The sequence below is a fragment of the Periplaneta americana genome, chromosome 3 (genome assembly GCF_040183065.1).
Source record: "Periplaneta americana isolate PAMFEO1 chromosome 3, P.americana_PAMFEO1_priV1, whole genome shotgun sequence".
Lineage (NCBI taxonomy): Eukaryota > Metazoa > Arthropoda > Insecta > Blattodea > Blattidae > Periplaneta > Periplaneta americana.
Genome location: NC_091119.1, coordinates 88,101,916 through 88,117,700, shown reverse-complemented (window position 1 = coordinate 88,117,700; position 15,785 = coordinate 88,101,916). Strand labels below are relative to the sequence as shown.

Sequence of the window (15,785 nt, the reverse complement as noted above, 5' to 3'; positions counted from 1 at the left end):
ATGGCAATATTTAATTACACTATTTGTTAATTACTATATATGTGGATTTACAGTACTGTATAATGAACTGCATTAAAAGAAAAACATTTAATATTACATTTTCACATTATTTTACTATAAGAAAAGAATGTCTTGTTAGTCAGATATGTTGGGCGGGGGTCAAGACATGATCAAATTACCTAATACTTGGTATACACTCATATTTTATCAAGTGAAACAACATAGAAGGGGTGCATCTCGGAAATTTAAAAAAATAATTTTCTCCATATACTCATGCAATGGCCTAAGCGACATATTTGTATGTCACAAAACATATTCTCTATGCAGCTTTCATGGCTTAGCGATAGAGTTCTTTCTTCTCATTACAAAGACCAAGCTTCAAATCTCTCTAAATAAAACGCATACATGTAAACACAGTGCATGTGATGATTTCCGAGCTATTCCGGGTGGGACTTAGTTTTTGAACAGCAACCAATTTCCGTGTCAAAGAGTGTACATCACACTTACCCATATATATTCGATGTAATTTTTACCTTATAGTCTACATCATATAAACATACTCTCTACTTATCACTCCAATATGAAATAAGTTCACTTCAGTTTTTAACCCATGGATCTAATATTGTAAACATGGCAACCAATGAATCACCATAAAGAATGAAACACTGATGTTACTATAAATAAAATATAATTCGCATAAATATAAATAAAAATGTCTGAATTATTTCAGTTCTACACAATCATTATAATCATTATGGATTCTGTGAAGTAGTTTGCGTATGGAAGTGCACAGAAGTCGAAAGTGCAGATTGAATCCAGAAGACACAATTTCTTTGAAGTTACTCGTATTCTACAGAGAGAACAGTTCAGCAGTTTTTCACCAACTGGCATTTGTTTTGTCCATAGACGAAGCACAGGAAGCTATATTAGTCTCAAAGTCACCAGGCTAGAGTCTTTTCGCATCTGTTTTTCTTTACATGTTCCTGTACTCTTTAACCACAAAGGATAAAATAAATCGGTTTCCATAATGTTCCATTCCACAAAAAGTATTTTATACAATTCACACTCTGTATGTAACACAGCATTTTATGGAAGTACAAAAATGATTTCACTGGTGACAGTTCCAAGCTACATAACCATTCATTAAACTGACAAATATCATGGATAGGAAGTGTTCAAGACAAGAAGTTTAGACATTTGCATAGTTCTCACAGAAAAATGTTTGGATGACACTGCTTACTGCCTAGAAAATTCCCCTAGAATATCACTTTGATGTCTTTTGCAACAAATAGAAATTTCAATACGCACAGCTATGGAAATATCAAAGACATAAACCATAAAAAATTACTGCAATGCAAGAAATGCAGCCCAATGATCCTATATGTAGGTATCTATTATGAGTGAGTTTTAATAAAGACACATGACGGAATAATCATGAATAGTTGTGCAACTTAGAAATTTATCACTAGGGAATCTTTCTTGAAATCATCTTTGAAATTCTATGTGCCGACTGTGTTAGCATATACAAATAATTTATAAAGACGCTCTTTGCAGATGGAGTACTTTAACAGACCCATTTTATCACCTACTATTATGCATTAATACAACATGTAAGGAAGAAAAAATGACAGTACTCTAGTCAAGTGGTATTCAACCGAGGATACACAAATACTTTTTGGGGTGTACGTAAAATTTTAAAATAAGCATATAGGCCTATTTTTCATGACTGATCAAAGCTAATGATTTGATTAAAAATTCGTTTGCCACCAAAGCTGTCAATTCTCCAGAACTTTCCTTAAAAGTGAAAGAAAGTCTGCTAGAATAGTCTGTTGGTAGTGCACTGAAAATAAAATTCGAAAGCTGTCAATTTGCGACTTTGGTGTTATGTTCGCAGAGAGTTACATTGCCATTTCACACCGTCTTCCATTTCCCTTTATATATTTGTGTGAGCAGGGTTTATCTATATAGACATCAATCAAAACAAAACACAGAAATAGCTTGAATTTAGAATCACTTCTGATACTCGCACTCACAAAAATTCGACCAACAATTGTGGAGCTGGCACACAGAAAACATCAGGCATCTCATTAACAGTACAGAACCACTTAAGTTAACAATATAATAACTTTTATTTTCTATATCTGTAACGTTGTTCATTTAATTTTATTTAATAGTATGATTATCTCTTTTATAGTTTAAAACAATGGTAAATTGTTGAGTTTGATTAAGTTTAGATATAGTTATGTATAATTTGAACTAACAACTTTGGAAGTACAAGCTTGAGTGGGAAAATGTCTCTAGGGATACAGGAAAAATAAGAGTTTGAATACCACTGCTCTAGCCAATAGTCTTGATGCTAACATGACAATTTGCATTAGAATATATGTGCTCCACTGTTTACCTTATACTTGGAAGTCCTCTGTATGCTCTTGCAGTTCTGACTCAATCTTTTGAATCACCCTACATTCATACTATCTCTTCAACAAGTTTTTTGACAAAAGAAAACAAATTATCAAACGAGTAATACAATTTAAATCTGTAAACTTACCTTGACCGCATAACCAGTAGCATCGAAGGCTTCGTCTCCAATAAAGAAATCCAAATCTTCAACTCCTTTGGTCAATCTTCTTATAGCTTGATCTCCAACTTTCGCAGATTCCTTTATAGCAATGGCAGAAGGAATAATGAACTGGGGTTCTTTATTTGCAGCAAATCCGAGTTTTGTATACCTTAAAAAAATTAAAAAGATCATAATACATTATTTGAAAAATACCAAAATTCAACAACTGACAATAATAAACTGACAATGAGATGTTATTTATAGATAATTGTTAGATTAGGCCCAAATAACAATTTCACCTCATTCTATATACATCATGAAAACTCAAAAACACTCATTGGCAGGGAGGATCTATTGTTATAAAATAATGTGTGTGTGTGTATGTGTGTGTGTGTGTGTGTGTGTGTGTGTGTGTATGTGTGTGTGTGTGTGTGTGCGTGCGTGCGATAATAATCAAGCTCGACTAGAAAATAAATTACAGAGATTCATTCATTCTTTAATTAACCAAAATTGTTTAGAGTGCCCTGAATGATCTGCTGGTGTGGCATGAGAAAATGAAAATAGTAAAGATTGTCACAGCAAAAATGTAAAAATAACGGTAAAAAAAAGTAGTAAAAAAAGTGAGTCCACAAGAGTCAACATTCAGCGAACGTGGCACAAGTCAACATTCAGTAAACACATTTCCTCCTAAAACCCTCAAAATTGCCCTTGGTTGGGAACCACTGATTTACATTACATGAGTACCCTATGCCGTGGGATTTTAAATTACACATTTAGTGTGCCACATGTTCAAGAAGGTTGAAAAACACTGCCTTAGAGAAACATGGAGCATCACTGAGAAACCTCCATATGACGTCATTGGCTTAATTCCATTCAGTATTATCTAAAACATAATATTGTTTTTCCTCATATACAATTTCTTAGTTTATTTAGTCTCAAACAACTTCTCAACAATGCTTCTTAAAATTTAATTTGGTATTATTAAGTCTTCGTCTTCAGTCCTTTTTCTCCGATGCAGTAATGTGAATCTGCATAATGACATAATATTATGTCAATATCTCATGAACATGATATCAGCGTAGCATCAGCACGCTTCTTCATGTAACGAAGTGGCAGTTCCAGACTGTTACAGCATCTGTGTGTGATACATGTTGCTCCTTATCGACATACCCCATCACTTTCTTCAGATTCCTTCTGGACCAGGGAAATGATTTCGTTGTCAGTGTACATTAGGGGGTCTTCACTGCCAGCTGACAAACATTCATATGCATTATTTTCGTTTTCTTCCTCACAATCTGGAATTTGTTTGATAAGCAGGAAGAACTTAATTTGTTTCATTTGTCTGGTCAAGTGGCCTTTTAATAAACATGAGGCTCACCCATAATTTTATCCAAGATTTTCCTACAAACTGCTGTGTTGCATTGTTCCATGACTCAGCTACCCAGTATACAACATCTTTAGTCGTATTTTTCTTCAACTTTTCAAGTAGGGAAAGTTAAGTTTATTCACTACCCAAAGAAGCATATTTTTGTAAGCACATGTTATGTTTTGTAGTAACCCTTTGCTCATACGCTGTAGCAAAATTGGTCAACAGGGTGAAAGTGAAATAAACACGCAAATTGAAGAGAACGATAGAGCACACTGGAATTAATAAAAAACGTAAAATACAAATCAAGCTTTCAGGTATAACTCCCTGTAAAGTTGATTCGAATAATTTCGAGGGAAAAATTGTTCCGGGACCGGGCATTGAAACCCGGGATCTTTGGTTAAACATACCAACGCTCTACCAACTGAACTGCCAGGAAACTCTACCAGACACCGAGCCATCTTTTCCCTCTATATCCACAGACCTCAAAGTGGGCTGACAACCATCAAGCAACCAACACTGAGTGCACACTAACTCTGTGTGACTTAAATTGTTGTTTTCTGTGGGCTGGAACAATTTTTCCCTCGAAATTATTCAAATCAACTTTACAGGGAGTTATAACTGAAAGCTTGATTTGCATAATACATGTCACTGTTCGTTAACAGAAAATCATACATTAAGTCACACAGAGTTAGTGTGCACTCAATGTTAGTTGCTTGACGGTTGTCAGCCCACTTTGAGGTCTGTGGATATAGAGGGAAAAGTTGGATTGGTGTCTGGTAGAGTTCCCGGGTAGCTCAGTTGGTAGAGCATTGGTACATTTAACCAAAGGTCCCAGGTTCGATGCCAGGCCCCAGAACAATTTCTCCCTCGAAATTATTCACGTCAACTTTACAGGGAGTTATACCTGAAAGCTTGATATGCATAATACACGTTACTGTTCATTAACAGAAAACCACAATTTAAGTCACACAGAGTTAGTGTGCACTCAATGTTGGTTGCTTGACAGTTGTCAGCCCACTTTGAGGTCTGTGGATATAGAGGGAAAAGTTGGATCGGTGTCTGGTTGAGTTCCCGGGTAGCTCAGTTGGTAGAGCATTGTACATTTAACCAAAGGTCCCAGGTTCGATGCCTGGCCCCGGAACAATTTTCCCCTAGAAATTATTCAACATAAAATACGTTTTGTGATTAAATGCAAGTTAATTAGAAAGTTAAGTTGCAAGTTTTAGATATCTGACAACACTGCGTCTGTAGCCCAAAACAGCCTGGTATTACACTACTGGTATCACGGACATGATGAATGTGTCTGGATTTGGTGCATTGCTCTTTGGATATCGTTCTGCATAAAGCCTTTGAGCTTTCCAGGAAATACATCTTGTTTCATCATAGATTAATAGCATATCAAGATATTCTGTATTTGTAAATTTTGGCATTGTGATACTCAATACACACCCATATTGAATATCACTAATCGATATGAAAGCTGCTAAGACATTAACACACACTATACTGGTTCTCCTAGTAATATTTCTGCAAGAGGGAAACGAAGTCTGGCTTGCCAAGCAATATGATAAACTTCTCCCCTACTCTCTCTCTAACTGTAACATTGCAACCTCTTTGCATTGTAAAATAAATTCAAATGTGTGGCTTTCAAAATCAAATTTACTCGAAAACTGTCCATTTTATTGTAATATGTTAAAGGGATAAATAATTCTTTATCAGATTTTCTATCGACATGGACAAAAATCACGATCCTACTTACGGTAGTCATCGAGTTAGAGGTTGTTAAATATATGGCAAAAAAAAAAAACTTTTTCTGAGAAAACTACTAATCCCAACAATATGGTAAATTACACTTTTTATATACAACATACGAATTCGCATTGAAAATTTGCGTAGTTATTTCACTTCCATCCTGTATTAGGAATAAGACAAATTGCTATAGCTTGCTTACAAGTTAGTAACACTCCTTCTGAAAGACGCAATGGAACAATGTCAACCAGGAGTACTGCCTGAATGAACAAACAGTTTCTCAAACCATTCTTTGTAAAGTTCTCCACTCGTCTATGCTTTCTTCTGTCTTTTACTGTATAGTGCAGTGGAAGAGAGTTCATGTTTATATTTTTTAAGACTTGGTTTTGCTGATTTACCAATTACCATAAGAGGTAACTTATTTATTCATGTTGCATTATTTCATGATACGATGCTCTTTGTTCATTTCGAAGCCAGGTGCACAAAACTTTTCTTTGAAAGCACAACTTCTCATCAGAAGCATATTGAAATTTAAACCAGTCTCATTACAGTTGTACACTTCCTGTGGTGAATAATTTTCTGATGAAACCAAGTCCGCAAATTCTGTAATGCATTCTTCTGCAGTGAGATGATCAGCTGATAAATTTTTTTCTGTTACTGGTAATTGGTGTATTCCATATCATTTCTTCCAGCAGTCCGACCAACATTACGAAAACGAAAAATTACCATTCATCAATTTGTTCACCTACATTGCTATGTTCTGGAATCAACCATGTCCATTTCGTTCACAACTGGAGTTTCAACAATGAGTGCGTCTATGATATAGACTGATATTTCTTCTTTGTTTATTTTATAGAAATTACACATGATATTATCTGACAGTTTGAAGAACATCTGAGATCTGGATGAGGCTTGCAATTTTAAGTGTATTTTTAGATCCCTTTTTAATACATAGTGTTTGATTGGTTGAATATTACATTCAATTTCTAAGGCAACAGTTAATGTGGTTTTTGGTACTCCTAGGCATAACCTTGAGGCTGAGTTTTGAAAAACAGAAATTTTTTGTAGATAAGTTGCTGATGCTCCTCCCCATATTTCACATCCACAGGTCAATTTTAATAATATAAGCATTATAAAACAGTTGCATTGTCGTGATATCTGATCCCCATTCCTTATTAGCTATGATCTTCAAGAGACTTAATCGTGGTAGACACTGCGAAGCAATATTGGTTAAATGTTTTTTCCATAAAAGTGTTTCATCAAAAATTAATTCTAGGATGTTAGGAGTTGGATTGTACTCAATTTCTTGATTATTCAAATAAATCTGAGGTGTACCTTCAAATTTATACAGATGGATCTCTAAATCCTAATAATGGGACATCAGGAGCAGGGTATTATATTCCAAAATATCAAGAAGGTTACTTCATACCATGTTCATCCTCCTCCAGTCTTGACACTGAATTGCCAGCTATTGATGCTGCTCTTCAGTGTGTTACTCAAATTTCCGAAAAATCTAATCACATACTTACAGACTCTAAGGAGGCTACAAATAGCCTATGTACTGAACGTATATGCACATAGCATTATTCCCATTCAGAAACAACTAAGTAAACTAAAAATATTCTAAAAGGAAATAACATTTCAATGTAAACCTTGTCATTGTTGTATACCTGGAAACGAGAAAGTTGATAACACTGCAAAACAGGCAACATAGCTTATCTGCAACCAAGACCTCTTCAAGTGATATCTCTAGCCAGTACCTTTGCTTCAGTAAACTCTCATCTTACAAACCTATAGATGAACAATTGCCTCTCTTCTGACAAAGGAAAAATTTTACAGTCCATACAAAAGAAACCAAATGACCTGGAAATGTACAAAAACTTACCCAGACATGTTCAAACATTTTTAACAAGAGCCAGAACAGGTCACATTGTCACACAATTGTACCTACACCGATTTCACCTTTCTGATACTTCTACTTGTCCGTGGTGTAATAATCATGATGAAGATCTCGAACATATTCTTCTATACTGTCCATCCATAAACCACAAAATAAGTACCTAAATTAAAATCAATCGTACCAGTTGTAGAAGACACAGCTCTGCAGAATAATCATGATGAAGATCTCGAACATATTCTTCTATACTGTCCATCCATAAACCACAAAATAAGTACCTAAATTAAAATCAATCGTACCAGTTGTAGAAGACACAGCTCTGCAGTATATATTGACTATCTATCAACAGGCATCTATAATGAACACCGATCAAAATAGCCCTAACTTCTCATGAAAAACAAGAACTGGAAAGACTACAGTGGACCGTATGTTGTCAGCAAATAGCTAGATACATTAAAAAGATTGATTCAGCTACATTGAATCACTTAACAGATTCCTTTTTGCCTCTCTTGTGAAAGCCTAAGTAAAGTGCTACATCAATATTGAAATTGCAACACTTTTGATGTGTCGCATTTTTCAAGAGTGTTTACTGATATTGCTGTACAAAACTGTTCCATTTTACCACCATTTTTCTTCCAATCGTTTCTCTTTGGCAGACTTTTGACGACTGAGACAGATAACCACATTGTTTAGATAGGTATGCAAAATAAAAGTGAAGTTAGCATATTTTATATTTAAGGCCGTGCATTATTTGGTGAAAAAACACACGCACGCACGCGCGCGCGCGCGCGCGCGCGCGCGCGCGCGCGCACACACACACACACACACACACACACACACACACACACACACACACACACACACACACACACACACACACACACACACACACACACACACACACACACACACACACACACACACACACACACACACACACACACACACACACACACACACACACACACACACACACACACACACACACACACACACACACACACACACACACACACACACACACACACACACACACACACACACACACACACACACACACACACACACACACACACACACACACACACACACACACACACACACACACACACACACACACACACACACACACACACACACACACACACACACACACACACACACACACACACACACACACACACACACACACACACACACACACACACACACACACACACACACACACACACACACACACACACACACACACACACACACACACACACACACACACACACACACACACACACACACACACACACACACACACACACACACACACACACACACACACACACACACACACACACACACACACACACACACACACACACACACACACACACACACACACACACACACACACACACACACACACACACACACACACACACACACACACACACACACACACACACACACACACACACACACACACACACACACACACACACACACACACACACACACACACACACACACACACACACACACACACACACACACACACACACACACACACACACACACACACACACACACACACACACACACACACACACACACACACACACACACACACACACACACACACACACACACACACACACACACACACACACACACACACACACACACACACACACACACACACACACACACACACACACACACACACACACACACACACACACACACACACACACACACACACACACACACACACACACACACACACACACACACACACACACCCCCCCCCCCGCGCAGATGCATAACAACACGATTTTCCAGTCAGATCTACAGTCTACCTACCATTAAATTTTGTGACTGTTGTGTTGCAATGTTCTAGTAATGATTTTCGGATAATCAGAAAATTTTCTAACCTAAACAGATCACAGTCCGAATTAGTTCAGATTAGTGGGGTGTTGAGAAATTAATATCACGGTGCTGCCAATATCTGGAAAGCTAAATAAGCGAGTTTTCATATAGTCGAAGACAAGGTTAGGTTTGGTTTGTTCAGGCTTTAGTATGCCTTGCATATCTACATATTTTAGTAGATAAGTAGATACTTACTGTACATAGATTTACCCTGGACAATAGCAAGGAAAGGAATGCTTTCGCAAGATTAACTTCACCATAGCAAAGGAAGAATGCAACATTATGGTAGTACCAGTGGAGTACATTAGCAATGTGTGTGAAAATGTCTGACAAAATCATCGATTGGATGGTATTTATAGCTTTCGCAGTGATTGACATCATGTCTCTAGAGTGGATTGCTACAATTTGGAGAACATTTTCAATGAGTTAATCCCTCCCATGTGTAGTGTGATAAAGTGTTAAAGTCGAAGTCTTCTCCTTCTTCCAACAGTCATCCTTTTGGGGTTTCCTAGTGATTAGCCCTTTATGAACCTGGCATCCCAATAGAGATGTAAGATTATATTCCTTCTTGGTTTCTCATGATCAAATTTTTTAGTCAGAGAGCATGTTGTTCATTCATTGGGCCCTGTTAATTGCATAATGAGCATTTTGCTGAATAAAAAATACTGCTTCAGTGGGAGTGTTCTGCCAAGCAGTCATGTCCTGCTGCTAAACAAAATAGTGCTACTCCGTCTTTCCTTCATCTCTTACTATTTGATTTCCATCTTGTTAGATGTTTCTCCACTTTTTCCCTTTTATTGTTCAGTTGCTATTTCCATATTTTTGTTTTGATTTCTTTCTTATTAACCTGTTAAATTTATCTGATACGTAGTTCATTTTGATTCCCTTTTTGCCAAAAAATGAACTTGGTCATTGGAATGTATCCTTTGGAAAACTGTAACTTTACTTCATTCTTTGAAATAGTTTTTAATTATTTCTTCTGATAGTATTGATTATTAGATGTGATAGTTTCTATTGCCATTTTTAAATCAATTAAAACTATTGCTTTTTTTAACATCTTTAACTGAATAAAAGTTGCTTTAATGCAGTCAGAATATCTTGCAGTTCATCCTCATAGGCAGTTTTGTTCTTCCTTACTGCTATGTAGTGGCTGAAAATTTCACAATATACTCCAGTTCCTTCTGCCTATTCTCATCAGTGAGAGATCCATTAATATATAATTTGTTAGCCAGTCTCCTCATGAGTATCTATTTTCTATAGTTTCCAATGCTATTGCTTCATTTTTTCTATTAACTCTTCTTTTTTGTTTATACTTACTTTCTTAGTTCAGTGTGACCATATCTGATAAATTGTAAAGGGTTAATTGGTGTCCTTTTCTCTATTTCTGATGGAATATTTAATTTTGTACTATATATTTTACTTAGGTACAAAGTCTTGCTACGTGTTTTTAATGTTTTTAACTGGCTTGGATTTTGTATCCATCTTTATCTTCCCCATTTTTAACTTAGTTACGTGTTTGTTGCTTGTAGCTTTGTGTTTTTCCTAATTGGTAAGTTTTTCATATAGCCTACAGCTGAAGCAGCCTAATTGTATGGGTGATGTCTTCATTGTTCTGTGATAAGTCTCATTGTTTTGTTTTGTACAGTTTTTAGTTTGTTGAGTGATGATGGTTTGATTTAAGTTTTATAGATTTTGTTCATAGTATCTTGGTACTGCCCTATTTTGCTCCTGCTAGGCTTTTCAAGAGAGATATCTTGATATTAGCTCTTTGTGCGCAATTTTCTATTATGTTTCTCTATGACAATTTTATTTGTTGCCCATAGTGATATCTAAGTTAGATTTTTTTTCGTAATTGATTAATATAGAATCATCGATCTCACTACGCACCATACACAGGGTTGACGTTTGATTTGTGTTGCGTTAAAATTAATAATGATGAAATAAAACTGAGAGATAGTGTACCTAACTTCAAAAATATAGCCTATATAGGCCTATAAGCTATTTGGAAAATTAAATAAGCGAGTTTCTGTAAGATCGTGGATAAGTGACAGCTTAGGTTAGTTTTGTTCAGGCTTTTGGTTTTATTGCATATAGGCTACGCTTTTTAATAGAAAAGAAGCTTCGCTTTCCTCCAATATCAGACTGAACTAGAACTGTAAACTGGGGTTACTTTGAACATAAAGGAAACTTTGAACATTTTTTAATTTTTATTTTATTGTGTTATTTTACGACGCTGTATCAACATCTAGGTTATTTAGCGTCTGAATGATATGAAGGTGATAATGCCAGTGAAATGAGTCCGGGGTCCAGCACCGAAAGTTGCCTAGCATTTGCTCGTTAAACTTTGAACATTTTTTTCAGAAAATCATATTTAGGTTTCTACAGGCTCCACTTGTTATAGATGGAGGTAAATTATCATAAAAATCATTCTCATACCAAATTTACCTCCATCGAACAAATGTAGCATCTGGAAACCTAAATATGATTTTCTGAAAAAATGTTCAAAGTTTCCTCTGTGTTCAAAGGAACCCCAGTTTACGGAACTAAAAACTGAGCTGATGTATTAAGTTAAGGTATTCCAAGTACAGTTAGGTACAAAAATAGATTTGCCCTGGACCGAAGCAAGGAATACTTTTCCGCGTAATGCAACATGATTGTGCCACTAGATTATGGTATATGACGATTTCGTGTGAAAATATCTGAAGATGTCAGCTGTCGGGTAGCTATATAAGAAACTAAGGTATTTGGGGCAGGTTGGGTGGTTTTATAGCTTTCATTTAATCACGTATTGTCTTTGGAGTGGTATGCTACAGTTTTGAGGTTATTTTCAATTATCCAAGTGCGTTTTTTTCTCCCGTTTGTTGTGCGTAGCGGCATCGAACATTCACCTTAATTCTATTATATTTCAGGAGCACCCTTTCAATTATTATAAAACAATAACACCAGCAGCAATTATGGGAACATAATGGAGATAGGTACAATACATTCAACCATTCTTTTAGTCCCGCGTTAAAATAAGACACAATCAGTACACAAACACAGAAAAATAGCATAATTCCTATTTACATTTATTCCAGTTTCATTACAATGTTTAATATGTACCTCTCCAGCTCGGAACATGGCCCTAACTTACAGTAACTAAAAAAAAAAATCCCAACATACATACAATGATTGACGGCTTTTAACTAAATAATTATATTACAGCCAACACCCAAAAGTACTACCTAAGCATTAACTTCACATTCAGATTTATTTTTTCTTTAAAAAACTCTCCTTCCGAAATGTGTTTTTACAACAATGATGTTTACCCTGAGAACTTTCTCTCTTAAAATACACTTACCACCTCTTAATATTATTCCTATTCATGACAATGGTATTTGTTGACATTCTGTGCACATAGCTAGCTTATCATTATACAAACCAAACTCCACTTCCTTTCAACACAGGAGGCGAAATGGTGGAAACATAGATTTCATTCGGCATTTCTATTCGAAACTAAATAATAATCTTACCCGGTGCCGACATCAATAACACAAGCAGGTAGTCGTCCAGCCATTGTCTGTAACAACTTGTCACTATATAAAGCAATGTATTATATATTTCCTTCTAATATCACAAACACACCTCAAATTTCATTCACTATGACACACACCCTCGCCCTTCGTGTCAACGAGCAGGTTAGACAACACAAACCATACTCTTTGATCCTCCATATTTCCCTACGAATCCTTCTTTACTCCACTCACCGACACCTGATGTGGGAGAAACATTTTGCAGCATTTCTAATCAATCTTTAAAATAATAATACTAAATACAACATCAATTTCTGCTTCTCGAGAAATGTTAAAATTATACTTCACAACAGGAACAAAACTGTGGTAAAATATAAAACAATTCTGTGTTGAAATAAAATATTTACTTTACAGATTACACCCATAAGCTTACACACATTACATAGTATAATAGAGTAAACATTCAGTAAGAAGATGCAAACCGCGGCGCTACTAACTTTTTCGCTCTACAACTGCGTAACACCATAACTGAATAGTACTGACACAGTTTAGTATATACAGTTGCGAAGCTTGGTATGATTTTCTGCATTTCTCACGATAGTTGCTAGCCGCTTGGAGCGCTGTAAGTACTAGGAACAATAGACTGTCACTGCCATCGTGATTTAATATAGGCAGACCATGTGACTCCCTTAACCCGATCACGGAGGGTGGAGTTTCAACCATATAAATTTGTTGCACTGCATAAAGTGTATTATACATTTCACAAAAATGTAGTGTAATTTCATTAATAAATTTAAAACAATTATTATGAGACACTTCAGACATATTTCACTTGCGAGTTAAGGTGTAATATTACTTTTCGTGTGAAAAGTACGTTGTTCGTACGTGTAATACCTCACTTTATTTCGACTAAATATTGCGAAATTATTGTACATTCATTTATGCACGATTCAATAATTTTCAGTTACACCGCACGGATATTTTGATATGTTGAAATTATAGGTTATGTTTATTGTACCAATATTTCAATATTCGCGTTTATACATTATAATTAAGCATAAAGTTACGTGTAATAACTTGCAAATGCAATTTGTCTCTATTTCAATTGTATTTATTCGTTTCTTACGGTACTCAAATCTGAAGTCTGATTAATTTACTATGTTAGTAGGCTAAACTAGCGCAGAGGCAGTTCCTGTGTACTCATACTCCTTGCATATACGGATCTGTGACAAGTTAGGTTTCGTTAGTTTTGGCTTTTATTATGTCTTGCTTTTACGATAACCTGCACCTCCACAAAAAATCTCTTATAAATTCAATGATTTTCACTTCCGAAATCGCAGGAACTACCTCAGCACTAGTTCCACCGCTTTATGAGTGCTGCCTTATTGGCCTTCGAACACTTGACTATATTGAAATACGGTAACCTCACAGCGCTATTACTAGAGCAACTAGATTTGCAAAGTCTCCAATGCCCTGCCATTACATATGTAGGCCTACGTTATGTCATATTCAAAATTATATATTTTAATTAAGAATGATGTCGTCTATGATACGCCGCACATTCAATTTGTCTGTATGTTAATACTACAATCGAGCACGTACTGAATTATTGTATTTATCTACTTCCTAAGAGACGAAGTAACACAATCGTACGTACACTAATTTCATAGGAGTGGTATGGTAAATTTTCTATCTACAGTTAAGGAAGATAGATGTGCTAAATTAAAATCACAATATAAATTCTTGTTTATTAAACCTCAAAATAGCTTCCATTCTAAACTTAAAATGTTGATGCGAATAGGTTATGATAACATGTAAAATTCTCTTCGCAATAAAATAATACAGTTTTGTAATTATTTCTGCAACAAATTATGCATTAAGAAGTAAACGGAGCTTATGGACACATTACACTAAATAAAACTTAGCAATGATACGCAATAAAGTTATAATATAATATTTCAGCTCCATACACTGAAATAGAAAACCCGAACGAACATACAGTATCGTCTGCTCGGGAAAGGATCAGTACTAAGGCGATAGTAGCGATCCTGGCGGTCAGCAACTATCTATTTATGCATATTTATTAAGTTTTGAGCTTCGCAACTGTATATACTAAACTGTGGTACTGACGTGATGAATAGTATAATATAAGGCATTGCATAATGATATTTTGTACTAATAATTAAGAGTGTGTTCCCAAAACGCGTTAAGTCCATTTTAAAGGCTGCGCTAGTTGTTTTATCCACTGGTATATGGATTGAGCGAGTTCTCAAGTGACATGTACAATAACACAAATTTTTAGACTAAAATTGGACTTGTTTTGAAAGAAAATAAGCTTAAAATATGACAGAGGTCTTAAACATAATCATTTATATGAGTCCCCCATTTCCAATACCTGTTAAGTCCGAACAAAATTTTCCAGAAATCAGGAAAAACTGTAATTTGTTTGTTTTCTGTAATTCTTTTGCTTATCCATGTTAATTCTTTCGTACATTACTTTTAACACTTGGATATAAATAATTGATGATCTTACTCGTGTTAATTAGGTAAGCATGTGCGACATACAGATGTTTCAGTGCTACTTGACACCATCCACAGAGCCTACTAGATCTCGGCGTTATCTCAACTTCGCTGCCTGTTGTGTGGGTGCGTTCGTGTGATGAAGAGTTGTGTCAAATAGTGTGTGTGTTCTGAAATTGATCTGCGTGTTGAGAATTTGATTAGGGTATGTTTTAGTGTGTCTGTATATTTCATATTGTTCTAGTGTGTTGAGTT

At 35.7% G+C, this 15,785-nt stretch overlaps 1 protein-coding gene across 1 annotated transcript in view; it reads right to left on the bottom strand.

Moving 5' to 3' along the window:
• The window catches only part of Arp3 (Actin-related protein 3), a 42,378-nt gene extending 29,155 nt beyond the window's left edge, over window positions 1–13,223 (bottom strand). The window contains exons 1-2 of the mRNA XM_069820927.1: window positions 13,011–13,223; window positions 2,549–2,729 (exon numbers count right to left, since the gene is read on the bottom strand). Of these exons, the coding sequence (XP_069677028.1) occupies window positions 2,549–2,729; window positions 13,011–13,054 (225 nt within the window). The 5' untranslated portion in view covers window positions 13,055–13,223. The remainder of the gene's footprint in view (window positions 1–2,548; window positions 2,730–13,010) is intronic.
• Window positions 13,224–15,785: the final 2,562 nt, after the last annotated feature.